At 37.9% G+C, this 27,500-nt stretch overlaps 1 protein-coding gene across 3 annotated transcripts in view; it reads right to left on the bottom strand.

Moving 5' to 3' along the window:
- Positions 1-2,759: 2,759 nt before the first annotated feature.
- LOC138045672 (uncharacterized) overlaps positions 2,760-27,500 on the bottom strand; it is a 28,372-nt gene continuing 3,631 nt past the window's right edge. The window contains exons 1-18 of one of the 3 annotated variants that reach the window (XM_068892248.1): positions 25,084-25,240; positions 24,932-24,978; positions 23,089-23,177; positions 21,408-21,472; positions 18,316-18,431; positions 17,517-17,579; positions 17,327-17,392; positions 15,683-15,820; positions 15,308-15,361; positions 13,139-13,187; positions 12,550-12,591; positions 12,130-12,258; positions 11,933-11,979; positions 11,749-11,823; positions 9,719-9,790; positions 9,301-9,361; positions 8,958-9,097; positions 2,760-8,114 (exon numbers count right to left, since the gene is read on the bottom strand). In XM_068892248.1, the coding sequence (XP_068748349.1) occupies positions 4,775-8,114; positions 8,958-9,097; positions 9,301-9,361; positions 9,719-9,790; positions 11,749-11,823; positions 11,933-11,979; positions 12,130-12,258; positions 12,550-12,591; positions 13,139-13,187; positions 15,308-15,361; positions 15,683-15,820; positions 17,327-17,392; positions 17,517-17,579; positions 18,316-18,431; positions 21,408-21,472; positions 23,089-23,177; positions 24,932-24,978; positions 25,084-25,146 (4,656 nt within the window). In that variant the 5' untranslated portion in view covers positions 25,147-25,240 and the 3' untranslated portion in view covers positions 2,760-4,774. Of the gene's footprint in view, positions 8,115-8,957; positions 9,098-9,300; positions 9,362-9,718; positions 9,791-11,748; positions 11,824-11,932; positions 11,980-12,129; positions 12,259-12,549; positions 12,592-13,138; positions 13,188-15,307; positions 15,362-15,682; positions 15,821-17,326; positions 17,393-17,516; positions 17,580-18,315; positions 18,432-21,407; positions 21,473-23,088; positions 23,178-24,931; positions 24,979-25,083; positions 25,241-25,326; positions 25,626-27,500 lie in introns of those variants that run through there. The other 2 variants (XM_068892250.1, XM_068892249.1) reach the window with 2 other exon arrangements.

Raw genomic sequence — 27,500 nt, 5'->3', positions numbered from 1 at the left:
AATCCGAAAAACGAAATCTTGACTGTTTGCAATAGTTGCTTCCAAGATTCAAACAGTTTCAAAAGTTCATATAACAGAAACGACACTAAAAACTTGCTGAAGAGTGTTTTATTCAGCGGCCCGCCAATTAAGCGCGCAAACTATCTGAAAGAAATAATAAAGTAAGGTACTCTTCGATATCACAGATTAGAATCCATTTTGGGGTTAGGCATGGCGTAGAGAATTCACTATGTGAATGTGTATCCAAGTCAAGTTTTCGTGAAGCTCTATTCCTGAAAAAATTAATAACTACGGGGCTAAGATCATATTACCCATTTTTGGGAGCATACATTGGCGTCTCAAGTTAAACGTGCCAATTATCTATTTTTCAATGTGTATGTTTGAGAGCCATCTGCTCCACTTGGTAAAGTCAGCAGGCACGAAATTATCTTGAAGGACAACTCGATTTCCTTCATTACAAACCTACGTCCATGTGATCGAAATGTGCCGGGAAGGACTAATTATAGAGTGACATCGAATATAGAACATATAGTCAATTGCAAAAATAAAACAAAAAAAAAAAGAGTTAACTAATAAACTAGAAAGCCGTGTGAGAGATTGGTTATTTGCTTTGTGAAGGTTTCCCAGCTAAATTACAGAATTGACAAACCTTTACAAAAATGCTAACCTTAGGCCTAAACAATATGCTTTAGATTATGATTGGGCCTATCGTTAGCATTTTTGCATGGGTTTGGGTTGTTTCAGTTTTGTTGTTCCAGGCCCTCCACGTCCAAGTCTTTACCGTCTCTCCGATGGGAACTAAACTTTATTATTATGCAAATTATGCAAAAAAGAAATTGGATTGTATTGCCATCTAACATGGCCGCCGTGTCGCGTGGGTGCAAACCAAGAATTCCGTAGTTACTCCTGTTTACCGTCGTCCGACCCTCTCATATATTTTCGAGTTTTCAAGAACAAAGGATATGGCGAGGGTAATGCCTTGGTAGAACATATTCTTTTAACTTTTGATATGAAACATGAACACTGGTTTTGCCCGAATAGATGTCCAGTTTCAACTTCAAACTCAGAGTAAACGTGGCATTCTTGTGCAGGAGAGGCTTTCTGTCTCAGCGTGCGAGGAAAGTATGTCAGTGCCAATCTATACTGGTTTCTTCCCCCTGCGACTCGACTCTTTCTGAAGCTTGAAACTGTTTTTTTTTTTATCAGTTAGATTGCTTCTGATCATCTTTGTTTGTTTGCAATTTGGAAACGCATTCGACGGTGAAAGGAGAAAGAAAAGGACGCCCTAAGGGGTGTGAACTGTTCAAAAAGGGGCGGACCCTGATTTACCTCGCGGCTACCACCGAACTGCGTCTTATTGAGACAATGGCTATTTTCAATCTCGGTGAACGGCTCGGTGAAGGCTGCTTTTCACGGGAGACACACCCAGACGGATTTAGTGGCTGTTATTCAGTTTCTTGTCGAGTTTGTCCCGAAATGCACAAAATAAGATGAATTCCCATCGTAAGGCAGATGCATAAGCGGTAGCATTAAGTTGATGTGGACCTGTGATGATGTAAGCAAACTAAGTAAAGTAATTCATATACTTCTCTAACTAGATTAAATTATTTACATTAATAAATAAAACTAACAAAATTTAAAATTTAGGGTACAAGATAAAAGCCAAAAATTACTAAAAATATTCGATATCCGTTGAATTCTTATTATGAACAAGAGCACATTGGTTAAAAGAAACATTTTCGATAGTTGTAGAAAGCGAACGCAATTTGTTCTTAATAATATTTTGGTGGTTCTTTATCATCTTAACTGACTGAGGTAAGGAATTCCAGGCTATGGTGGACCTATGTATGCCTAAAGGACAGTTTCCCAAGGTTAAAATTTGGTCTCTCCATATTTCGAAAGTTAGGACTCTTCTTGATAATCATTGCAACCTGCTCTGGACAGGCCCCGTAGTATGCTCGATGCGTGCGAAAAAGTAGCCTTGTCTTGTAGAAACAACGTATTGACCTCTAAGACGACGGTAACAATGATTGTAAATCACTACTTCGATGTTGTTTTTAGATGAGTTTAGCAGCACTAAGATGAATTTTCTCTTTAGCACCCAATTTTGCAATACTACAGAGACCTTCAAACATTTTGCATGTTTCACTAAAATGTAATACGTTGGCCACACAACTTCAAAAAAACCCGGCCTCCAGCAGTGCGACATTTTGCATATTGTCTGATATGAAAAAGTTGAATGTACGGTCGGACGGACGCTTGTACAATGACGTCATAACCAGAACCAAAATTTCTCGCATCGATGGGGTTACCAAGACCAAGGACGGCAACATCATCGAAAATGTCACTTAAAAATCCAAGTTCACGTCTAACAAACGTTTTCGTTATTGTTTGTGTTCGGTCCATTTCTACAAGCTAGTCGATCCATACCTATTCCTTTTGAGGGAGGGTTTTCAAGGGTACAAGGAAAATTGTTTGTCTGCGGTTCAGGACAGGGAAGAAATGATCAAACATTCAAAAGCACTGACACAGAAGTTGTTTGGCCATTAAATTATATCGCCTGGTGGTGTTCTTCAGTTCTTGTCGTAGCCGTGTCATAGATCTTACAGCCCCCGTATTGAAGATACAACTAGACCAGGACAGCAGAGAACGAGAGGATTAATAGGCAAAGCCAGGGGCTCTTTTCGCAACGCACGTGGGTTTCATATTTTATGTAATTTTCTACATGGCGGGTCCCATTACTCAAAGAAAGGTCTAACCTCAATAAATAGCGTTTATTCAAAATTGTCGTTTTCAATATGTACAATCTGATTTGACCATATATTTACTTTACAAATCAAACATAAATTCAAGTGTTACAACTCGTGAGGAAAAAAGCGGTTTCGCTCTCCTAGTTTTTTAATAATGAAAGAAAGGGGGTCAAATTCCTTGCTCACCTTCGGAGAATTACAAAATTGCGTACGAATGCTGTGATCAACCCCATGCAAATACTTTGACTTGCGACAAACCAACCCCTTAATTCTCCCCAAGAAAGGAAATTTTCCTCACTTAATGAGAAACTAAGCATTTAGAAACGCTTCGTTGATTCTTATATCGCGCACTGTCACAGCAATTTCCCTGTTTTTCGGTCTAACCTACAATAGGTAAAACTCAGAGGTACTTCAGCTCATACGTTTAACATTCAAACAAATTCTAAAAAAGGCGAGTCATCCCTACTAGATTTTTAACGATCTTGTGAGAACCGCAGACTAACCTTTTTTTATTATAGACTCAATTCTATTTTCAATATTCTTGGCTGAAAGCGGTTAAAAAGCGTAAGTACTCTTAAAGTGCTACTGTGATCTAAAAATCCCTTTTATCTCTTCAGATTTTGAACGTGTAATTGCTCAACACTTGACTGGCAATTTTTAAGCTTTGACTTTTATCTTAAGGCTGTTTACTTTGAGTGCAAGTTTTGGATTTCACGGTCCGCCATTACTCGCGTTCCAAACTGACCGATTGGACCTCAGAGGGTTGGATCTAGGGAAAAGTGACGTCATTTACTCACTAGCTTAAAATTTCAGCGTGTAAACGCAGCTTATTATTATGCAAAACAGAAGTTGAAGAGTCTGAAAGCCCGAAACTCCCGTGGTGCATATTAATTCAGCCGCGTATACACGCATTGCATTCTTAACCTATTGTGTCTTTGACGTCATTTTCTCCTCGATATAGCTCTCTGAAGATTCTAAAGTTAGTAATGGCGGACCATCAAACAGGAAATTTCCAGTTAAAATAAACAGGTGTCTTTGAAATCAAGGCTTAAAACTTCGATCAAATAATAATAATAATAATAATAATAATAATAATTTGCATTTATATTGCGCAGGTTACATGAATATATATATGATCACCTGCGCATGATACTGTTTAGTTAACCTAGTTTCGAAATTCAAAGAAAAATGAAAGTTATTTTTCGGTCATAGTAGCACTTTAATATGGTTCTTAAAATTAAAAGTGCCTCTCACCACAACAAACTTTTCCACTTTATTTATACTCCATCGCTGTTTTCAAAGAACTATCACAATGCAAAGCAGTCTGTGACATCAACCCGGTATCGAACCCATTCCCCTTCATTGCTCGGTTATGGATCAAAATATCACCACTTTTCCCGTCTTTCAAAGCCAATAAGAAAGTGAAATATGGGACGATTTCATAGATTAAATAAAGTGGAAAAATGTGTTGAGGTGATAGCCACTTTTAAGCTTTGCGTCTTTTCTTTATCTCCATTAATACAAAAAGAGGTTTCTAGAGTTAAGAGTGAGGCTTAAGTGTCTTGACTCAGCCCCTTCACAACCGCTTATGTATCTGCAATCTTGATAAAAAACAAAGTTATCTCAGTGTTCGATGTACACCAACAGCGAAGAAAAAGCACTTCGTTTTTTTCTTCAAAAGTCAATTCAAATGTCTATAAAAAAAATTCTTTCCGTTTAAAACCAATTCTGGTGATCATAAATTAACTTTGATCATTAATAAAACTTTTTAAAAAAACAGTCAAATTTACATCTGATTTCATAAAATGTTTTGTGAAGATTTGCTGACTAACGTTGATAGCAGCATTTCTTTGATTTCTTGGTTCGAAGGCTTTCATCTTTTCATTGACTTAAAACATCTTTTTGTTCGGCATCGCAGCAGTGAATTAGTTTCACACCGTTTTCTCCTGTACTTCACCCTCCGGATAAATTTCGAGCAAGAAAAACGCGGTTGTCACGGTTTTCCGCACTTGCAAATCGTCAATTTACTGCCGCTGTTGAAGGTGGCTCCAGTTAAGAGGTAGTGTGGAGGAACTTGAAGTTTCGCCGTTACTAAACTGGATGGTATAACCGACCTCTCGACCGGAGCTGGACGAAACGATTTCCGATACATCCGAAAACGACCGACGACGAAAAGCATATTTTTCAGATGGATGAATTGTTCTTGGCAACGAGTGACTTCGACGAAGCGGGTTTTCGGAGCCGTTATTTAAATGTCCCACGACTTCTTCAAAGGCTCGAGTTCTCTGTTTTACGTTTCCAACATTCCAATCAACAAATGTTTCATTTTCCAAATCCAAACTTTCCTGGGCTTTCATAAGAGCTATATTAACTGCGCTTTCGCTTAAAATCTCCTCCAACCTACCCTCAAAGAGTTCCTCTGGCAGGTTTGTCCCCGTTCGTTGTGCAATTTGATAATCTGAACTCGATCGCGGAATAATGACAATTTTAGGCGATTTGTCAGTTGAGCCATGAAGATCCTCTCTGAGTGCTTGATGTTTCGGTTTTTCTATATCCTTTGAAGTTGTAGTGATGCGAATGATGCCTTCCAAGTGTTGGGTGTGGTCTTTCACACGTACCACGCTTGAGGTGTCGACGCCGACTTCATCTTGCTCCTTCTCTTCCACTTTATCTTCCATCGTATCATCATCTTCATTTTGTACATCTCGACAGGTTTCACTGTCTTCGCTGGCTGGTTTAGGTGCCGAGCTCCTCTCGCTTCCAGTTACAATTTCATCTTCTTGTTGGCTAAATGACGCCTCTCCCACAGCTGGATTTACCCTCTCTTCAATGCGCATTTTTTCTCTTTTTACTACACCTGACGCTCTGAGTTCGTCCCGCTTCTCTTCTTCACCTTCTTCAGAAGCGAGTTCAGTTGCCCGCTCAACTTGATACCTCTGAGGATCTACATATGTACATGCCTCTTGATTAATCCTTGCTTCTTCATTCAGTTTGCTATCTTCTCCTTCGACGTCTTGATCAAATGGGTGCAGCCTTCCTTCTATCAATAGCGTATGACGTTTTACTAAACCCTTCGGCGCTGGAAGATCTGTATCCTGTTCACATGTCGTTCCTTGTCCCCTTTCTTCCACCCTGTCCGTACCTTCTGTCTTTGAGGGTTCATTCCCTTTGTCACTAACATCCTGTCCAACACTCAACTGCTCTGAATCAAAATCTGTCCCTCCTGCTTCTTTTACTGGCGTGGATTGATCCGTTTCTTCGTGGACTAAAGGTTCATCTTTCCTTTCATCATCCATCTCTTGAGTGAGTGAAGGTTGCAGCCTTCCTTCGATCAACAGTGTGTGTCGTTTCACTAAACCTTTCTGAAGGATGCTCTCAAAGTCTTCCTCACTAGCTTTGTCCTGTCGATCCTCTAACAAATCACATTTATTAGTTCCTTCTGCAACGACGCTTCCTTCTTCTGATACTTCTACTTCCGTCACGACATCACCTCGAACATCCGGCACACTTTCTGAATAAGAGGCCTGCTCTCGCTGGTCATCTTTGCAATCGTCTTTGCTTATTTCGTTCTCGGCATCCTTCACTTGTTCTAAAGGATTAAGCCATCCTTCGATCAGCAGCGTATGACGTTTGACTAATCCCCTTTGAGGGATATCTTCCATCTCGCTGTCACCCTTAAGGTTGTCTGAATCCCCAGCATCTACCGTTCTTACAGACGTTTCTGAGCTAGCATTCGTATCGTTCTCAAAAGATGATTTGAACGTTTCAATTTCCATGGGCGAATCTCTTGGTTCTCCTGTCAGTTCAACTGATGTTACATTCCCTCCGTTGTCAACTGTTAGTTCATCTCCTATACCTCCCTCACTTTGTTTGTGTGCTATTTGACCAATCGGCTGCAATCTTTCTTCAATCAAAAGAGTGTGACGTTTAACCAAACCCTGTTGCAGAATACTTTCACCACCCTGTTTAACCGCTTTACAATCTGTTCGCTCGTCTGACAACACACTACCTTGCTGAACACTAACTTGGCCTTGACCCTCAGTTCCGCCGACTGAGGCTTCGTTTCTCCTGATAGGCAACGCCGTTTCCAAGAACTCGTCGGATTTGTGTATTGATTCACTAACTCCATTTGAAAGATTCCCAATGTTTCCCTGAGCATCCGCATTTGTTTTCCCCGCTTCGTTGCTATCAAAAGAGTCCTCAATCAACTCTCCTTCTTGATGCCCGAACGCCTGCATCTTAAATCCCTTCTTAGAATTTCTCCACATGGATACTTCTTGTTTTATGTCCTCGTTCGCCTTTTTTGCCAGCGCGTCGATGTTCGTAACAGAAACGGAATCCGCCTCAGACCTTTCTTCATCCTTGGATATCAAACCAGCAAACACTTCACCTTTCTCCCGCTTCAACGTACTTTCCTCAACGCTGCCGTCTCGCTGATAGACAGCACCTCTTTTTAAACTCTGGCTTTGCTTGAGTTCATACTCTTCTTTGTGCTTTTTTACAACTCCAGGCTCGGGTTCTTCTCCAAGCGTACTCTCCCTCGGTTTCCCTTCGCACGCATTACATTCCTCGACCACCACTCCCTCAGATTTATCCTCCAGCACTTCCTCAACAGAGGGAACACTGTAGACACCTTCCTCGAATTTCCTAGATTCACGCTTCACAAACCCACTTTCAAGAACTCCATGCAATTCTCTTGGCAGACTTCCGTGGTCTTTATTGTTCGTTTCAGTTTCGACACGACTTGACTCATGCATAAGTGACTTGACATCCGGTTTAAAGCTCCCTTTCATTTTCTGACTAAATTCAGTCATACTCTCGTCACTGATAGATTTTCCCTCCAAGACAATTCGCAGTTGCTCTACATTCCTTTGCCCACGCTCTCTCAACGAGTTTGACCTTTGAAAATTACCACCAGCACTGATGTCTGATTCTTGTCTGCTTGCTGGACCACTCGCTAAAGTTGGCACTGACCTCACCCTATGGAGGGAAGTCTTTTCTGTTCCAAGGATTCTTAAAATACGCAGAGAATCAGCCCCCTTGACTAACTCGTCACTTGATTCAAATGGTGAATTTGTTGATGAATCGCCATCTTTCTTTTCGGGTAACGAACTCGTGGAAACGCCCAAGTCTCCCGTATCTTCGGCAAGAACCCGACCAATTCCCGAGTCGTTCGCTGTTTCCTCCGCAGTCACTACCGATTGAGCCTCTATTGATAAATCATGTACATTTTCCGCGCCCTCTTCTCTAGCCAGTTGTTCTGGTGTTTTATTGGTAGCGTTTCCTAGCTTTTTCCTCTTTGCAGTACTTTCTGTGTCAGCAGGCTCTGACTCCTTTGTGAACAATTTATTGTAGCGCTGTTTACTGTGAAAGAAAACGGCAAAAGGCGTCAACAGTGTCGGTAAATTACGTGAATGCTCTTATGTGCTTGGGAAAATTCTTCCCGTCTCAATTTTGCGACACAAACTTGGCTGAGAGGAAATATTAGATTGTGACTACGGACTCGATAAAACGGCGAGGTTCAAAGGGGGCTGTAGAAAAGATAGCAATTGCATGACTTTTGACAGCCAAAACTTGAAGTTTCAGCCAGGTCGGCAGAAATTAAACGGGAAATTTCACCCCTGGCTGAAATTTCCCGATTTTGGGATCCACGTGACCAGCTGCTCTAGCGGTCGTTTTCTTGAGGTAAAGAATGGACCCTGGGAATGCACCTCGCTGTGGCAAAGGTTATAACTGTAATCTAATTCAACTGACATTTCTCAAATCCGTCCATAGGTTTTGAAAAGCGTGCCACTCGTTACTCGTTCATAGACACATAAACACAATGATATTGAAAATTGCATTTCTCTAATATATTGAAATAAATTAAAGACACGAACCAACTTTTTAAAGACATGTTTTGGTATTACTTATGCCATCATCAGTTTAATTTTAAAAACCTTTCTCTCTTACATACGTTACAATTGGAGAATGTTAAATTACAATGACGGTTATATTTTGAAAAGATTCCAGTGCAACTAGAAGTGCATAACATTTTCTAATATATTGAAAATGATTGCAAAACAAAGTTCCCTTATTCCCAAATGTCCAAGTTTTCTTGTTCTTTATTTTAAGATATCCATTGTTCCAAAATGCAGACGCAACTGGCTGTTTCCCTTTTCCCCAAAAACTCCTGGGATAACCCTCATTATTCAATCAGTCATCTACCTCGAGTTCAAAATTCCTTCATATGTAATGAGCTGCTTCCAAAATCCTTGATTTGGCTGAACAACGCTTCTCCGAGCTTTGACGTATTTCATGGTGTCCCCCAAAGACCAGCCATACTCTTTCATACCATAAGCAATGACCTAACATACGAAAACAAACGCATCATTTCACAAGTATTAGAGTACAATGAAGTGGTCATTGGAAGGTTTTGTTCGTGTTTGCTACATGTGGCTAAACAACTGAAGAAGAAAAATTGGGAAGGACGACAATCGGGGAAAAAAGAGATGTTTCAAGGGGAAAAAACAAGCTGAAATAGAAGTTGAATCGAGGTAAGTTATGTTACCGTTGATGCTGATCTGCTGATACCCATCCTGCAGTGCACAAGGACGTTTGAACCAGCATTTCTGACAAAAAATACAAAACGGAAAATACACAACTATCTCATTTGAAGTCACACACAACCCTTGAGAAGTCAACCAACCAAAGCCTATCCTGGTTCAGTAACATGGAAGTCACTGCTCAAGGGTACATGAATTAGTTCTCTGTCCCCTCACCCTCAAGACCTTAGCAAAATCACTGCATCAAGCACTCGCGCCTTCAGTCATTAACAAAAACCTTCCTCCCTATTAAACGCTTTTGCATGCCAATATCTTAGTACATATCCTCATTCCACTTAGATGCAGCAAAGGAATGAAAGTATATTGTACATATCTACTAAACACAACACCTGCACGTTGAATGATGTACTGTAAGTTACTTACTTGGCCCTCTGTATAAATTTGTAGGTATTATCCCAATGGTGAAGCAATTCAGTTTCATCCAAATCGTAAACTCTGCAAAAAAAGAATTACAGTGTTTGACAGTTCAAGAGAAATTGTGCAAAACTAGTTGCTAAGTGATGGGCAAAAGAACAAATGAAAAATTCACAGTCCTACGGGCAGGACTCGAACCTACCACCTCCTTAACACCGGTAGGATGCTCTGCCCATTGAGCTACTAGACCTCCTAGGAAGCTAGTAGGTCATTTATCTTGGTCTTGGGTGGACAATGTGTCCCGCTGGTCTGCGGCCTCCACAAAGTCAAAGCCCACAAATTTACAAATGCCACTACATGTACTGGTGAATAAACTGCTGGAGTGAAGCCTCGCGCCGCTTTTGAAAATTTTAATTCAAGCTTTAACCGATCTACATGTATGGCATTAAAAATTAATCCTTGATGATGCTCAAACAGTTCATTCATGTTTTTCTAAATATGCTGCTAAAGGACAACATCAAGTATATAATGCAACTACTGGTGTTTAAGGTGCAATGCAAAGATGGATCTAGGATTTTTCTTAGGAGGTGGTGTGAACCACTAAGGAATGGGGCAGCTGAATGGGGTAGCTGACTGGCATCGTTTTTTTCCCCTTTGCACAATACCAGTTGCCATAAAAAGCGAGGAGTTCTAGTAGCCCTACCAGTGATACAGAGGTTGCAGGTTTTTATCCTGTGTAGGACTCTGATTTTTGTTTTGCCAAGCAACTTGTCTCCTATCCTTCCTATGGCCACTTTATAATGGTAATAGGACAGAGTGGAGTCCAATTTGGTCTGTAATCATACAAGTGATTAACAAAGTTGGATGACTGCACAGCGGGAGTCCAATTTGTTTAACCAAATGTACAATTACAGACCGAATCGGGCAACACGAAGTCCTCTTACCAATAATCATTATAACTATTACAATTTCAAAGAAAACAAATGCATTCCTTTATCACTGTCTAGTATTACAAATTCGTCCATTTTAGAAAATCCCCAGTTTGGTAGGGTAAGTAGTTCTTGCTATGGTTATTGTGAGAAATTCCGCGATTGGTGGATTAAGCTGAGTGCACTTAATATGATTGGTTGATGTAACTGTCCGATTACAGGTGTCCAGTTAGAATCAACTGTCCGATTATGACCTTTACACAATAATTAGTGAAAAATAAAGCAGTTAATGCACCAATCAAATTTGAGAAAATGGTAATGGTTATGATTAATTAACACCTTAAGGACAGTGCCTACTATTGTTATTGCGCATACTTTCTGCACATCTCGAGATACTTGGATTTCCTTTCGCCGGTCCTTATTAATCTAGGGATATTTTTGCGCGGTTCAAAACTACATGTATGTGGAGAAAGCAGAACTTAGCAAGTGCTCTTGGCATCCAAAAACAAAATTAGGGGCAACCATGCATTTTTCTGAGATAATTAAGCTTCAATTTGGAAAAGAAGGCCATATGTTGCTTTGTATTTTAAAGTTTTTTACAAATATTGTTGATTACCAGTAGTCTAGTAAATGGTTACACTTATTGTTTACAAACCATGACCACACAACTTGTGAACCTTGTTTTATCATAATGTTAAATATATCACCCCCACAGAAGTTCATAACCCATAAGTCTTGACCTGCGATGGAATGAGGCCATCAGTAAATATGGTTTTGTCTACTATTTTTTAGAATGGCTACTGCAAGATTTTTGCGGGCACAAAATGTAGTGGTATTGCCTTCCGTGCATGATTTTGCATTTAGCATCAGCAATCTCTCGTGCGGCTCCTTTGTTGCAGGGACCAAGGGGGAGAGTTGCGGCCACTAGGTCCAACCTGATTGGCCATTATTTGGCAGGACAGGTATTCTACCATAAACTTATGGGCCAAGGCCAATTGAGAGAGATCAACGTCTGCCCCCATATATATAATTATTTTTGTTTTGCATTTGTGTAAGTAGGCATTTAAATCAAGAGGCAGTTAATTTGTTGACTAACTCTATGTCCAGTACCTTATGTTGTGATAACAGAATGTCCCTGGAAAGAAGTTATCAATTTCTCTTGTTATATTGAGAATATAGCCAACTCTATAGAAAGAAAAAGAAGCCAGAAAGTAAAGCAAAAAACAAAACAAAACAAAATCTTCCACAACAAAAATAGAAAAAGACATGCAAATAATATTGAACCCAAAGATACCTGTTCTCCTTGAGTTCCTCCAAATTAGAAGCATTCCATTCTGAACCCTAGGACATAAAGAAACCTTGTAAGTTAGAGATGCTTTACCTCTTTGCTATGATGCATCTTTGTTTTTATCAATTCCCCTTGATAAGCTCCTGCTGTCTACTAAAAACAACCTAATTTAAAACTACAATGTCCAAAAGGGAAACACTTACAAGATAAACATGATCAAATATTTTGGATGCCGAGTCCATCTGGCCCAAAATAGTGAATATCTCTTCATCAATGAAAGATCGGTATTCTTTAAGATCCATTTGGGTGTCCTCCTCTAGCATGGTTCGCACCTTCAAAATTAACAAACCTGTTAAGACATGGGGCTAAACACAGTCGAAGGCAGCCCAAAGGCTCCATTTTCAATGGCTTCTACCATGATATTATACACTGTATTGTTATGGCAGGGATGGGAGCCACAGTTGTGCAAAGCTGTTAAAATACCGGTTCACTTAAATTGCGGGAATGAGCCAACATTTTTTTGCATACAGAAGCTCAAAGAGAACAGCATTTATCATAAATTCAGCCTTAAGTAGAGCTGCATTATTACATGTATATGTGATTATGACTAGTTTGTTTGTTACCTGTCGTGTCGTTACTTCTTCAAGGTCAACTTTCATCATAACCTACAAAGACCAAATACAGCTTTTACGCTTCATACACTGTACATACTCCCTGAACCAAACACATTGTTTACATGTATTTACTGCAAGAAAAAAGAACAGTGAACATTCTGGAGATGTGTCCAGGACAAAATGCTATTAAGGAAAAATTTGTTAATGAAGCAATTTAAGCAACAATTATTACAAACAAGAAGCTGCTACAGCAAGAATTTAGAAAATGGAAAATCGATTTTGCAAAAAATAATTAATAGCATAATTTAGCATCATCAAAAATGGCAAAATGCCAAAAAAAAGGGCCACTCCAAATCTGGCAAAAGAAGCAATAAAAATATTACTTCAACAAAAATTGCGAAGTAGCAAAGGCAAGGAGGGCCATCCTGTCATGAGTTAATCAAATTTCATACAGCTGCTTCTTTTAATTGAAAATCAGTGCAAGCACAATATTTTCTGTATTAATTTTTGTTCTAAATTTGCTGTTAAGATTAATTTTACTGTCAAATTTTGGCTACAGCTTTCTGTCCTGGACAAAATATATAGATAAAATTCTGACCTCTCTAAGCTTGTGACGGATAAGCTTCATGACAAGTTCCTTTTCAGGACTAAAAAATCAGAGCAAATAGTAAAGAAAAATCAGTTTTCAATCTAAGTGATGATATCTGCAAATACTGGTACATGTAGTTAGACTTTAATTATTATAGTCTTCTTGCATCTTGGTTACGGATGATAAACTGTAGGCCACATATTGCAACAAAGAAAGCTAAAAGCATGGAGTTCCTAGTGTTGTGTTCAGACCTAATTTTATTCATTCGTGGGTTGGGTGAGATTGCTAATGGACTGATAGCTGCTGCCAACAGCACCTGGAGATATATATACACTATATGCTGATGTTCGATCTCACCCATACATGTAGAGTGATTACTTGTAAAGGGCATCTCTATATGCAAATAGGAAAGGCACTATATAAATTTGTACCATTACCATTACAATCAATACATAATGTGACTACATGCTGTTATGAGGATCAGAACTATTTTTAGTTTATCTGTCATGCAATTCCAGACTTTTCTAGAATTGTCTTACAACAGGTCTGTAATATTCCAGAAATTTCTTTCATGTGATTCAGCAGTTTCCACAAATTGTACACCTTGTAATAGACTAAATAGCAACAGAACATTCTAGATGCTAAGAGTAAAAGTATAAAAGCAGGCTTGTAAATAATAGAAAAAATCTTTTGCCCAAGGGCTTACCCTCGTGGCCAGCTGTGATTGAACTTATGCTATGGATGCGATACTGTGATATAATCGACTGCGATAACTATGGTGGAGCAATAACCTTCAACCTTGCGATATATGGAGAGAAGAAAGAGAAGAAAGAAATGATAGCTGAAAAGGGAAGAAGATAAAGAGTTCAGAGTTTATTATGAAGTCCTTTGTGAGAGTTTGTGTATACAGGAAATCAAGTGAGTGGAAAGAATCCAGTGAATCAAGAAAGTCAAGCATTGTTGTCTACAGTCAGTGGAACTTGGAGTTAGAAGTGAATTAAGATGAATACTTGAAAAGCCAAGAAAGACAGTAAGCCTGCTTTGCTTTACGAACTGCTTAACGTGATCTTTAACTGAAGTAATTGTAACAGTGTAAAACTAATTAAACAGTGAAAAAGGGTAACTGCTCTTTGTCACACATTTGCTGCATGCCGTATATCATACTCGGGAGTTATTTTCATTTATGCCTTGTTTGTGGACATCTCTTGGTTATTCCTGCACGTAACAATGCACATAATAGACAAAATTACAGGGTACAATACTGTAAACGTCCATGTATAAGCCGCATCCGTAGATAAGCCGCACCCCGAATTTAGAAGCGCAGTTTTTGGAAAAAAATGTTGTACAATAAAGTTTGAAGTTCCAGTAATGTTCTATTGCTATAAACCAACAAAGACAAACAATCAAGTTTCACCATAAAAGTTGAAATACGAGCGAGTGCTTAGTAGCCAAGCTTTAAATGTGGGGAGGAGTCTGGGCCAGGGCCTGGGTATCATGACCACGTCTACAAAGATGTAGGAGAAAAAATTCATGCAGAACAGGAGCTTGATAATGCAGTCGACAAATTTGCCGAGAAGGTGTTTGAGGACAACGAAACAGTCGGCCGTTTACCACGTGAGTACTCGCAAATTTTGTGGTATTTTATCGCACGTGGCGGAAAGATATGCGTGGAAGTGACTGGCCGAAGACGTCACTGCAAACAGCTGTGCAGAGGAATGGAGATTCCTTGTAGGTTGGTGTTTACTTGTTTGAGTAAAGCGAAAATTAATCGCTTGAAAGAACTCTTGGAGAGCAAGATTCGCCGATAAACACTTGAAGACACAAACGGCTCCTTTAGGAGCCACCACTCATTAAACAACTGTTACAGCAACATGATCTCAGTTTCTTTTATGTTTCGTTACTGAGATCTTAAGAAGTTGTATGAATATTAATTAGGTTTTTTAAAACTCCAAACACAGATGTATCCATGGATAAGCCACACCCTTGATTTATGGCTTCAATTTTGTGAAAAAAAGTGCGGCTTATACATGGACGTTTACGGTAATATTGATCACTTAATCTTAGTACTCACAAGAGGGCATCAACAAAAGCATCCACGACTTCAAGTACCAAGCAAAATTAATCTTATGGAAAGACAGATTTTAACATTCTATATTAGGTATTCACAAGATGACCTGCCTTGTTCCAATTGGTGAGTCAGGGCGTCTGGACTCAATGTCATCCATTTGATGCCTGTTAGAGAAGGAGTTTTATTTTAGATTGCCAATAATGTTTGTGTTAACACTTGCTGTAACTATACCCAGTGCTCGAAATTTCGAGCTCTGCTATACCTAACAATGTACATGTACATTAACCTGAACTTGGATTTAAGTACATTGGACTAAACTGGAAAAAAACCCAGTATTCTGCAGTTGATCCCAAACATTTTAACCCACTGGAAAATTAAATAGAAATTCAATAATATTACAATGTAGATTATAGTGTTACTACAAATTTTTACTCACAGTAAAGAAAGAGAACCACAAGATACAAAGAGAATGGAAGATACTTTACCATTCATTTAAGCAGATTCTGTCTGACGTTATTTTTGTATAGTAATATTGAACCCAGGCATGTGAAGAACCATTAGGGTGGAAGTAGTTGTTTTTCCTGGCGATGTCACTGCATTTGTGAATCCATTGCAACGCAGTCCTGGGTGACAAAATCCATAAAAAAAAACTATTTATTCTCTTTAATTCTCCAGTCATAAAATAAATGAACACCAACTGCATGTAGAAGAAATAATTTATTATTGCAAGTTGGCATTATACAACTACTACCACTATTTCATAACAGGTTTTTATCTGGAATATAACAATGGGGTAAGGTACAGAAACTAAAATGCAGTAATTAAATGTTACACAAATAAAATTGATTGTTCATTTAAAAGGCACGCATTGCGTACGTGTGGTAGTGCAGTAACACACTGCTGTATAATTGTCAACTGAGCTTCATTTTGTCTTCCAGGAGATTCAAGTTATCTTTGCTTAACACATGTATGAAGCTCTTAACTAATAGTACACAATATTGTTTTGGTATAGTGCCATGGTAGATGTCTTAGGTAAATAGCCCCCTGAGAATACATGTTGTTACTAGTAAAATACTAAACCCAGAAAGATTGAAGAAAATACAAGGGAATCGAGAAACATTGGAGATGAGGCTGACATGTTGATCATTTTCAAGTTCCCTTACAACTTCTTTTTCACCAAAAGTTTAAGGGTGCACTCTGAGCTTCTGACAGCTTTCTAATACAAAAGTTCACTGAAGTTAAGCCCTGTCCGGCGGTGTTGGTATTTGGATGGGTGACCTCAAAATATACAACTTGCCATCACAAAACATAGGACCAAAAATTCTATTTTAACGCTCAAAAATGCGAACTAAGCAAGGCACAGATTTTGTTAGCCTGCTTTATGCAAAACAAAATAATGTTGATGCAAAAGTAAATAAATATTGATACACAGCTTTTAGGAAGAGCAGAAGGAAGTTTTCAGAAGTGTCGAGAATAAAATATTTTGCCATCAGCAACAAAATTTGCGACATGAAAACAACTTAAATTTTGAACCGAGAATACAAAAAGGTACCAATAGCGAAAACATTTTGGGAGATTTTTGCTATGTTCAATTTTGGCTGCACAAGTAAATCTCAAAATTGAAATGTGACATCCAATTCAGCAGGCGCCATGATCATGTTACCTTGAATATTAATTTTTCTTGTGAAACAAAGGATACATCTGTGTCAAATTGATGGCAAGACACCAGGTTTTTGTATTTGTTAGTTTTGTTTTTCTTTCAAGATCGACAAGAAATGTGTGAATTCAACACAAAAACCACAATCACCCAACTCTTGAGGTTAACCATTGTTTCTGCAAAGTCTAATATTTTATCTCCGAAACGAGGTTATTTATAACCAGGTAATTTCATCGTTTTCAAAATAGCAGCTGCTTTATTATTCATCAGCGTCACAAATCCCTGCCGATTTTGGGGCTCATTTGGTTGAAATTCAAGCACGCTTCCAACAAACCTGTTTACGTTCATGAGTTATGCACGTACTGCGGGCCTATTGTTACCACGGACATACACTCTTAATGCTTTTACACTCTTACAACCCAGTGACATAATGTGTAGTGCAGTGCACTACCACAAAAATACAAAAACTTACCACATGGTCTGAACAGAAATTGGTCTGAAAATGTTTGTTTTATCAGCTGAAGACATTTTGAAGCCACTGTCGAAATAATGGGACATCAAAGTTATCAGCACCAGTAACACAGCTAAAAAGGTGCCTGTCAAATTTGAGGAGCAAAAATTAAACAGGCACGGTGTAGTTACTACATGTATTTTGGACTCACCCATCACCATCAAGCTTGATGGTTGTATCTCTGTACAGTGGAACCACAAGACCAATGGTGGCCCTGTAGGAAAAAAAATAAACAATACATATTCTAAACATGCATTACCACTCTTTTGAACTTAGAACTGCAAGTCATCCCTTTTCAGAACTGGTTATAGAACGATGTTTGACATGTACTGGTAAAGGTAAAAAATGTTGCTGATGACATCTTGAAAAGCATGATGATAAAATTAATGAAGAAACCAAAGTGTTGGCTGCATTCTTTCTGGCAACATGGATACATGTATACCTTTGATTTGCCCAATATCTGACAAGTTTATTTTGAGCCTTAAGAGATAACAGACCACTTTTAATTACAAGTTTTATGTAACTTTGTCTCATTTTTATTACTAAGTCTTTGGCATCTAACCTATAATTATCTTCTCTTGCACCTGACTTCTTTAAATTGGTACAAAGAGAGAAACTACATGTACAATATTTCAGTTAATAGCCACATGAACAGTACATCTACAGTACATGTAAGAAAAAAACGTATTAAGAATCATTCTCTCCCAAAAACTACAAGTTAGAGTAATGGCAAGAGGTTTACACTTAATATGCATTTTACTCTCAGCTGTTGAATGCCAGACAGGTTTCACTCATCAGTGGGGGCAGGTTTAGGGGTAAAAGGGTTAAACTATGAGAATGTGAAGTTTTCCTGAATTACCTAATTCAACTTGCTTCACCATAGGCATTGCCATAATAAACTAATAATAAATTAATTAGCATTTTTGTGCAAGAGGAAAAGAAAGTCTTACTTGTCCATCCAGTCTACACCCATTACAATACTTTGTTCCTCCTCATCAGGGCCAAAGGCTGACACAATCGTTAAATAGCGAATTCTGTTGGGATACTGACATTCTAGTTTGACAACCTAGAAAAAAAGATACAAATGTGACAAATTACAAATCAAGCTATTTCACCATATTTGGTCAAAAGAACGCACAAAATATCAGTAGGTACATGGAATACACTGTAGTGGTGGGCCAAGTTTGACCACTTTTTGACAGAGGAAACAAGGATGAAACAAGAGTTATTCAATAAAAGAAACTGTTTTCAAAATAATATTCAAAGCCTGATAATTTAGCCAGTCATTGTTTGTCACTCGTCATTTTGTTTATCCATCAAATAATCTGCGTTGCTTTTAGTCATTTGCACACATCTCATTATGTTTTGCTGGGCTTCTGATAGGATGTGGAAAAAAAAAAAAAAGATTATGCAAACTTTTTGGCCATATTATGCCTAAAGTATATTATGCAAAAAGTACAACGCATTATGAAGAAATTTAATTAAACAAGTTATAAAACTAATAATTAGTCCCGTCCATGTATTTACATACTTATGGTAAATCAGGACTCGAAATTGTGACCCATACAGTCGCATTTGTGACTGATTTTTTTCTCTTTAGGATATTGGGATATATGGAGGAGTCACCAATATTTGTGACCAGCTTTCATCGTTGAAATTAAAGGGTTGGTATTTTGCTGCAACTTTTGCTAAAATAAATAAAGCGATAAAAAATTACCGTAAACACCGGCATATAAGCCACACCTTTTTGCTCAAAATTCTCAGATCAAATCGGGGATGCGGCTTATCTGCGAGAACATCTATAAACACCTTGCCGTAAATTTGCATAAATTAACAAGCTCAGCGAAAATTCTTAAGTCTGTATGGACCTGTGCAGCAAATTCATAAGAACTTCATAAAACTATACCACATTACGCATTATGCCAGAGAAAGATCAAATTTATGTCCTAGTTGGATTTTCATACTGTTAGAGAGTCAAAATTATAGGTAAGAGTTTTAGTATTCTCTGTTTTTAAATGTTAGTGAGTTAATACGTGAGTTGACACGTGCAAGAAACTTGAAGAAAAAGTGCATTTACATGAAAGACATCTTTGTCAAGACTCCACTTTTGATTTATTTTAATTTCTTTCCAATTTTTTTTTTCCAAAATATAAGTTGCTAAACTCCGGGTGCGGCTTATCTGCGAGTGCGGCTTAAATGCAATACGAAAACCGCAAATGATCTTGCAAAAGTTATTGCTAAAGTACAAATTGATCGGTTTAAGCAAAGGCGAAGCCAGTCGAAGCTCACAGACTTTTTTAAAACCGTTTGAACTTTGTAATAATTGTGAAAGTGTTGTAAGCTACAATATAGAAAATGGCTCTTTGAGACATTTCACAAGGCTGCCCTTTCCTTTCACAACAAGGAACTGAAAGAGGTCAGTGTTTTTTCTCATTACTCAGTTTCGTTTACTGTTACATTGTTCAGTTGCATTAAATTGCCATTGTAAGCTAAGGTTGTTAATTAACTGCAAAAAGGTTGATTTATAGTGGATTAAGGGTATACATGTACATGTGCTGCAGTAGAATGTAGTGTAGTTTAAAAGCATTTTGCACCATAATTTCACCCTACCCTGGTAATACAACCAAATTTCCATGGCCCGAAGGTGGTCGTATTAACGGGGTTCCACTGTGTAACTTGCACCTAAATTTTCATATCTTGTCGCAAAATTGCGATCCGATATTAATTTTTTTAACATCCCAGGGTATTTGTAATTTACAACACATGCTCTAGTGTCCAGGCTCAAATGCATGGAAACTGCTTGCGACCTTTCATCTTGCGGACGAAATGCTGTGTTTTCTTCAATCAATCGTCAATGTTCAGGAAAATATGCATTTCAAAACAAACAATTTCTTTGGCTTTTATGTTTGTGAGGATGGTAAGCAGCTGCTAGTATGACTTGACTAGTATTTACAAGGCTAAAAATTTTAAAAAGTAAAAGACGGTATGTTTTCGGCGTTAAGCCATCTTCAGGGTAGTTTGACCGTCTGTGTGATTGTGTATAATTTTATATCTATCAGGTAATTCCCGATGGGAAGAATTTCACTATGTAGCAATGAATTTGTTTGTTTCAAGCAAGTTCCCATTGTTGGATCATTAGGCCTTCAAAAAATAATTCTGTGTTTGTGAAAGGATTGCGCCATGTAGAGTATACACCAGCTAAAAGAATGCGAAGGATTTTCACGTAGGTGACGGGCAGGCCATCAGGCCATAATTTTGTACTCATAGTGACCAGCAGGTAATTGAAGAATCATTTTTGAGAATGGAATTTTTTCCTAATGCCAACACCCCACATGGGGTAGGACAATTAAATGCAGCCCCTAAAGCACTTCCCCAATCTCTTGGTCCACTCTTCTCAAATAAAAGCATCATTGTGCAACCAGCGAATTAAGGCAAGTTCATTCACAAAGCTGGTGAGATGGGGGTAAAACCAGAGTTTTCCTCTTGCTTATTTAAAGATCTTTGTCATACAAGGAGGCTTAGCCAAGTCTGCCAATTAAAAAATTCATCAAGCCATAACTTACACTGTAGACTGTGTAGAAACAAATGCATACGATGAACAAAATGGCCGATGTTGTGGGTCACAAAGACTGCTCGAACCAATGCCCGCGGTATTTGCTGCCCGCAGCTTAAGCCATTTTGAAAGTCCAACATTATGCGTTTGTTCCAGCAATTTTAGAGCAAAAGAGAGACTGTTCAGTTAAGCCATAACCTTAATATTCATATCATTATTATCAATATTATATCATCATCATCATGATTGCTTTCATTATTAGACTAAGTCTTAATTAATTAATTAATTAATTAATTAATTAATTAATATCTTCATCATTATCATTATTCCTACATTGTATTTCAAACAGACTGCTAGAATGACCATTTGACGTTTCTGGCTTTGTTAGGTAAAACTCATTTACAACAATTATCAAAGTTGCCTGCTTAATTTAACAGTTAACAATCAGTATAATTAAGCCAGGTGAGCAGCAAGATAATATTATCTTACAAGTCTAAGAACATCTTCATCCCGAAGTAAGTTGACCATGGCCTGAAGATGGTGCTGCATTTCCCCTGAAATAATACACAAACAAATAAATAAATAAATAAATACATATAGTAGACAAAATTGATAAAACAAAAACAACAATAATAGAAGGACTGGTACTGTATTTTAATGTGGATGCATATCAAGACACAACAAGCGACAAATTTTCTTAATTTCATCATTTATTTTAAAGGTTGTGCAGGCCACTGCCGTACTTCATAAGTTAGGTATTTTAAATATATTGTTTCATTTAATAATAATTAAATGTACATGTACTTTTTACATAAACTGGATATTTTTTAGCTTTCATATAATACTTTCCAGATATCAATAATTTATCTTTTTTTTTCATTGTATTTTTTTCTATAATAATATTTAATTTGTCAAGCATTTTTAACATGAGCCATCAGCTTGGAAGATTGGCAATGCAACCACTACCCGACTGTACATAAATAACAATTATTATTATTATTATTATTATTATTATTATCATAATGATTATTTTCATTCAAGTGACAAAACAAAAACTGATAACATAAAAGATGCAGTTCTTGCATTTCCCATAGATTACCAAATTGAGCAATGACTTAATAAAATGAATGGAGTGAGAGTAAAATTAAGTTTGTTAAAAGAACTCAACACCCAGTTCAGTAGCCATAGAACCAGAAAGAATTTGGCTAATAAAGATTGACATGTGATTGTTAGAGCTGACTGGGGTTATGAGAAACAAATAACATAGTTACATAATTACTGTATGTAAGAAATGTACAAGACTTTCTTTCCCTTGTACTAATTTCTATGCGTGTTTTCTCTCACTTCTGGTTAGAGATTGTCTTGTAAACCAAAAAGAAACTGAAAGGAATTGCAGCAGTTGATGGAAGGGTTCCGTGCGTGTCTGTGTCCATGATAATGATGCATTGCAGAAAATGACTAACAAATGTAGGATCTACCTAAGGTTTAACCCTGATTCACCCCTACAGCAGCCCCTGGATGGATGAGTTAAATCATTATTATTATTATTATTATCAATAAATCTCATTCTCAGGAGGAAAAGGGTTAAAGTGTGGACCTAGAAACAGATCTATAGGGTTGCAGGAGGTGACCTGATCAAGGGACTACATGTACAAAAAGAAAATCATTCTGTTCTTGTAGCCCCGACCTTATTATCAGTTATTGTTATATACCAGCTAGACTTTCGCTCAACAAAACGAGCACTGTGATTGGTTGATTCTTGGTCACATGGCCCTGATCAAATTCAAATGTATCCCGACCAGGATACAATTCCACAGTTGTTGCCTGCTCCGGATGTTTTGTTGCAATTGTTGCAGGAAAAGTCTAAATATATAACAAAGCACTTAATGTCTGGTCCCTCGTTAGTTAGTTTTGTTTTTCCTCGAGTCCTGATGTTTCCCTCAACTGTCTCGGGAAACATGAGGACTCTCGGGAAAACAAAACTAACTGTTTCCCTCGGGACCATACATAAGACTATGTATAGTGATGCTCATGTCCACATCGAGACTTCGGACAATAACGGTCAAAACAACCATAATATGAAGAACAACAGTAGTACAGTAGTAAAAATAATAATCATCATCGTCACTGTAATCATAGTAATTTATGATTTTGTGCATTCTACATGTACCTCCATGTTTACTGGCACGTCGTGTAAAGTCTCCATCAGGTAGAGCATACGCTGCACCTTTAGATGCAAAGAAGCCCTCAAAACTTGACCTGAAAAGAGGTAAAAAATTAAAGATGAAATAAACTTAAAAACAACCCCTGTTTTGATCACCAATGGGATTCCACTTCAGTGGACTCAAATTCAAGTCCACTACATTCTGTGGAATAGCCAGCCTGTTGCATCCTTCCAGTTGATTTCCTGAAGGCTGAGGTATTCATTTGAGTTGAAAAGCTCCTAACCTCAAATTTCTTATTCCCCAGAAGTCAAATTTCAGCACCATAAAAACAAGTATTTTACACTAACTTAACTGATTGTGATTAGACTCCTAAAAGCCTGCATAACTTGCATTAAGTTGACAAATTAAGTAGTTGTTTGTCACACAGCCATGCTTATGAGGGGCATTGGTATGTCCCTAAGATGACATCACAAGTTGTTTTGCCTTCCTGTTTTGAGTTTCTGTAATGCAAAGCAATTTGTAACATCATCTCAGGAATAGGCTCAAGCACCACAATAGCTCAGCAGTGGGATTAATGACATCTGGTTTTGAGATGCCCTTGAAGGTAGTTTTTAGGGAACCTAGATGTTGTTAACTTATTCATCCCTGAGCAGCCCCAATCGATAACTAAAATGACGGCAGGTTCAGAGACATGACATGTTTTGAATGTTTATTGATTTGCACAGTCTGCACGTTACTCGTGGTGTCACTGACGTTACTGCACGAACAGTCTCCTCTATTTCCTACACGTGATTTATGGCTATTTCTATATTAAAAATTGAAAAGGCTCTTAATCTGTCTTGTTTGCCAAAAGACAATGAAACCTAAGAATGGAATTCAAATTTGCTTCCTGAATTCCTATAATGTGGCTAAATCAGCCCCCTTAATTTTTCTTGGTACCATTTTAAGAACAGGAATAAGTGAAATATACTTTTTTTTTTAGTTTATTTGTGTTTTAGTGACTTAATTACTTTTTAAAGTACACTGCAAAGCACTCTGTTTATTCTGACTGTAATATCAATAAATGACAGTGGAAACTGTAGACTGTAGACACAACATGCATTTTCTTAGGGAATCCTTGCCAGTGAGACTAGCTGCAAAGTAATATTTTTTTTTGTTTTTTGAGCACTAGAATCCACATCACCTTCCTTATAACCATTGCTATTCTTTTGGAAATAAGTATTCCATTTATTTTGTTAAAATTAAACCGGAAAAGGAATAAAAAATAAAGCCAAAATAAGTTTCACCAAATTACATGCAGCTTACAGCATTAAAAACTAATTAATACTCCACCAGCTTATGCAGATTTGCCATTACACAAAAAATCTCTGAAAATTAGTCAACCACAATGTTCTAAATGTTGCACACTTAACAGTGCCCATAGACAAGGTAAAATCTGAAGTGTCAATCTTACAATTAGTTGGGAAGGGTCAATTACGCTATTGTGCAAAAGATACGCTAAAGGTAGTTACGCACCTTAACAACTTGTGAGTCTTTCTTTAAGATAAAGTTCCTCTAAAATTGCAATTGCGGTTAATAGACACTTACGCAGCGTGGCAAGATTTTGAGTGTTCCAACAAAAACTCACTTGAGGTGAGGAAAAGATAGTGGATTTTTTGCATTTTTCACGTCGTTGTCGGTTAAAAATAACAGGCAATGGTATGCCACCGCTCAGCAAACGAAAATATTTCCTTATCCCTTTATACAGGTCATTCTTGAAACCTTAAGAAAATGGTCAACACATATTTCAGCCAGTCGTATTTTGACGCGATGAAAAAAAATTTACTGAACCAAAAGGAACCAACTTACGCTCTAGATCTATTCAATGAGTTATCTTCCTGATCTTCGTCGATTTCCTACAATTGCATTGATCAATTTGAGGCAAAAAGATAGCAACTTGTCGACCGCAAGCAAAAAAACAAAATGGACAGAAAGAGACGACATGTATTCTAATCATTTACCGAGTCGCCTAAACTTGTGCTGCCAGATGTCGACGGAGAACGAAACACAGTCACTAAAGACATAATGAACCAGGGATCACATATCCACTCGGTGCATGATCACATAAGAGCAAAAATATTCTCGGCTGAGCTTTCTCGAGGTTACACGAAAAGTCACACGAAAACAATAAACGTCAAAGCACATAATGCGCATGAGCTGCCTGTTGTGCCTCGATTTCGCTAAAATTGCCAGTTACGACTTACCAAGAAAGTAATTCTCTTAGAGTCACAGGGACCATAATCGAGAACTTCATAATGCTACCAACTTGCGAAGGCGTCCTGCTTTTGAACCGGCGAAGTATCCGACTCTTTGACTCACCGGAAGTGGCACGTGTAATAAGCTCGACACATTATGCCAATTGACAAAACCACGGGATAAACTGGAATCATTGACCAAAAACGGTTAACAAAACAACCCCATAACAGGATGCACCGTTTGCCAGTGAAATATTACAGATCATTCAATTCTCCTTCCTACGTTTGCACTTCAGGTCAATGTCAAAGTCTCGCATGATGCTTAAGAAAAAAGTTACGTGACGATCATGTTTTCAATCAGCCGGAACAAGGAATTGTCAAGAGTGCACTTAAGAGTAACGCAAGATCATTTCAACAAACATGAATTATTCTAGAAAAGGTGCGTTGAAAACGAGTAAATTCTGAGAAAACAACCGCTCTGATACAAAACGGTATTTTAGAATTATAGGGCAGCCTGTGGCTCGTTGCTAAAAAAATTTTTTGAAATAATACCTTAATTGCGGCATCCTCGCGAAAAATTGAACATACTAATAGATAATGCAAGCATGACAAAAATTGCATCTAATTCAAAGAATGTCGAACTTCAAACAGGTGGTTTCTTATGGTTTATGCTAGTGTCGGTTTCTTCATTTCTTGCGATCAATCCTGCATTTCAAAGTGAAACGATTGCAAACAAGTGTCTATTCATGTGGCCACAATGTTAATCAATCGAGACTGTTCTTATTTCGGATTGACACCTCATAGTTCCTCTTCATTCGATAGACCGGTCGTCCAAAAGGTCCGACTATAGTGTTGAAAAAATAGTTTTGTGGTTCAGAGCTTCAGTTAGTGACATTCGCTTTATTATATAGTCGGAGAAAAACAACTGGAATTTTGCTAATTGAAAGCACTCCAATCTGACATTTGAGCACAATACATATGGCTAGCAGAAAATACTCGTCATTTATCAAATGTGCAAATGTATATCAAAGTTTGTAGGGAAACTGACATCGTTCCAGCTCAGGTCAACGGATACCTAGCAACCGGTTCACACAAAGGCAAAACAAAACGTGGCTGGTCTTGCGACCCACTCATGCTTCAAATTTCCCTCTTGCGCTGCTCACATATCAGCCAAAATCAACGTGATCAGTCTCGAAGACATACTGTACAATAAAAACTAGCTATTTACTTTCTTTACCAAAGATTAGCTGATATTTTCGGTATTTTCTCTTTTCCTAAATAACCCACATGATAAATAGTAGATTGACTACACCTCTGACAAATTGTTGCGTAACAATATTACGTCATTATCAACACGCGACCTTGATATCAACATCGTTAACATGTTGAGCAAATGTTTGATTTCAAAAAAAAAATTGTTGAACACAGTTAACGAACTGAGCGTCAAATTGCATCAAAAACTGCCTCAGTGTCTGCACCTCAGATTCTTGCGCGCTTTGCTCAAACTCTCTTCGTTTTTCCTTGACATTTCATGTTCATATCTGCATACAATAACTCAGTATTTCCATTTCGATGTCGGACTTTTTCAGTACGATACGCTACCGCTTTATCAGAATTTAAAAGGCAATCACCTAAAAGCTTGGACAAAAAGGATCCAATTGGTAGATGCCTTAGAATGTGAATGGCGCGCCGTCTTCCAACGATTGACCGAATGCAGAACTTTTTGGGGTTTTTGCTCCAAAACTGCTCAAAAGTTCCAAATGATTTTCAAAAAAAAGTTACTAACTTTTTTTCATCAAAAACAACATTACATGTAATAGAAACAAATTTCACTTTTAAGACGCAAAGTATTTTTTGTCACGTGATAATTGCGCCAGCAGTCAGCCAGCGTCACACGCCTCGGCCTCCAAAATGGTGGAGTTTCGCGAGGAAGGAGTTTAACAATACGAAGCACGATATTTTTTTTGTATTTCACACCGATTCTTGGATTGCAGACTATTTTCGAATTTTGAGAAAAAGTTTTTGTGGATCCAATAATTTTAATAGGATTTGTAAAAACTCATCACACTTTACTTTACTTTTACTGATTTGCCAAAAGAATTTGTGATTTCCAATTTTTTATTGGATTTGACAAATATTTTGCGATTGTCCCTTATCGGCTTCTGTAGTATGTGCGGGTGCGC

This window comes from Montipora capricornis, chromosome 4, assembly GCF_036669925.1.
Source record: "Montipora capricornis isolate CH-2021 chromosome 4, ASM3666992v2, whole genome shotgun sequence".
NCBI lineage: Eukaryota > Metazoa > Cnidaria > Anthozoa > Scleractinia > Acroporidae > Montipora > Montipora capricornis.
The sequence above is the reverse complement of the archived record's forward strand: the minus strand, read 5'-3'. Positions and strand labels throughout refer to the sequence as shown.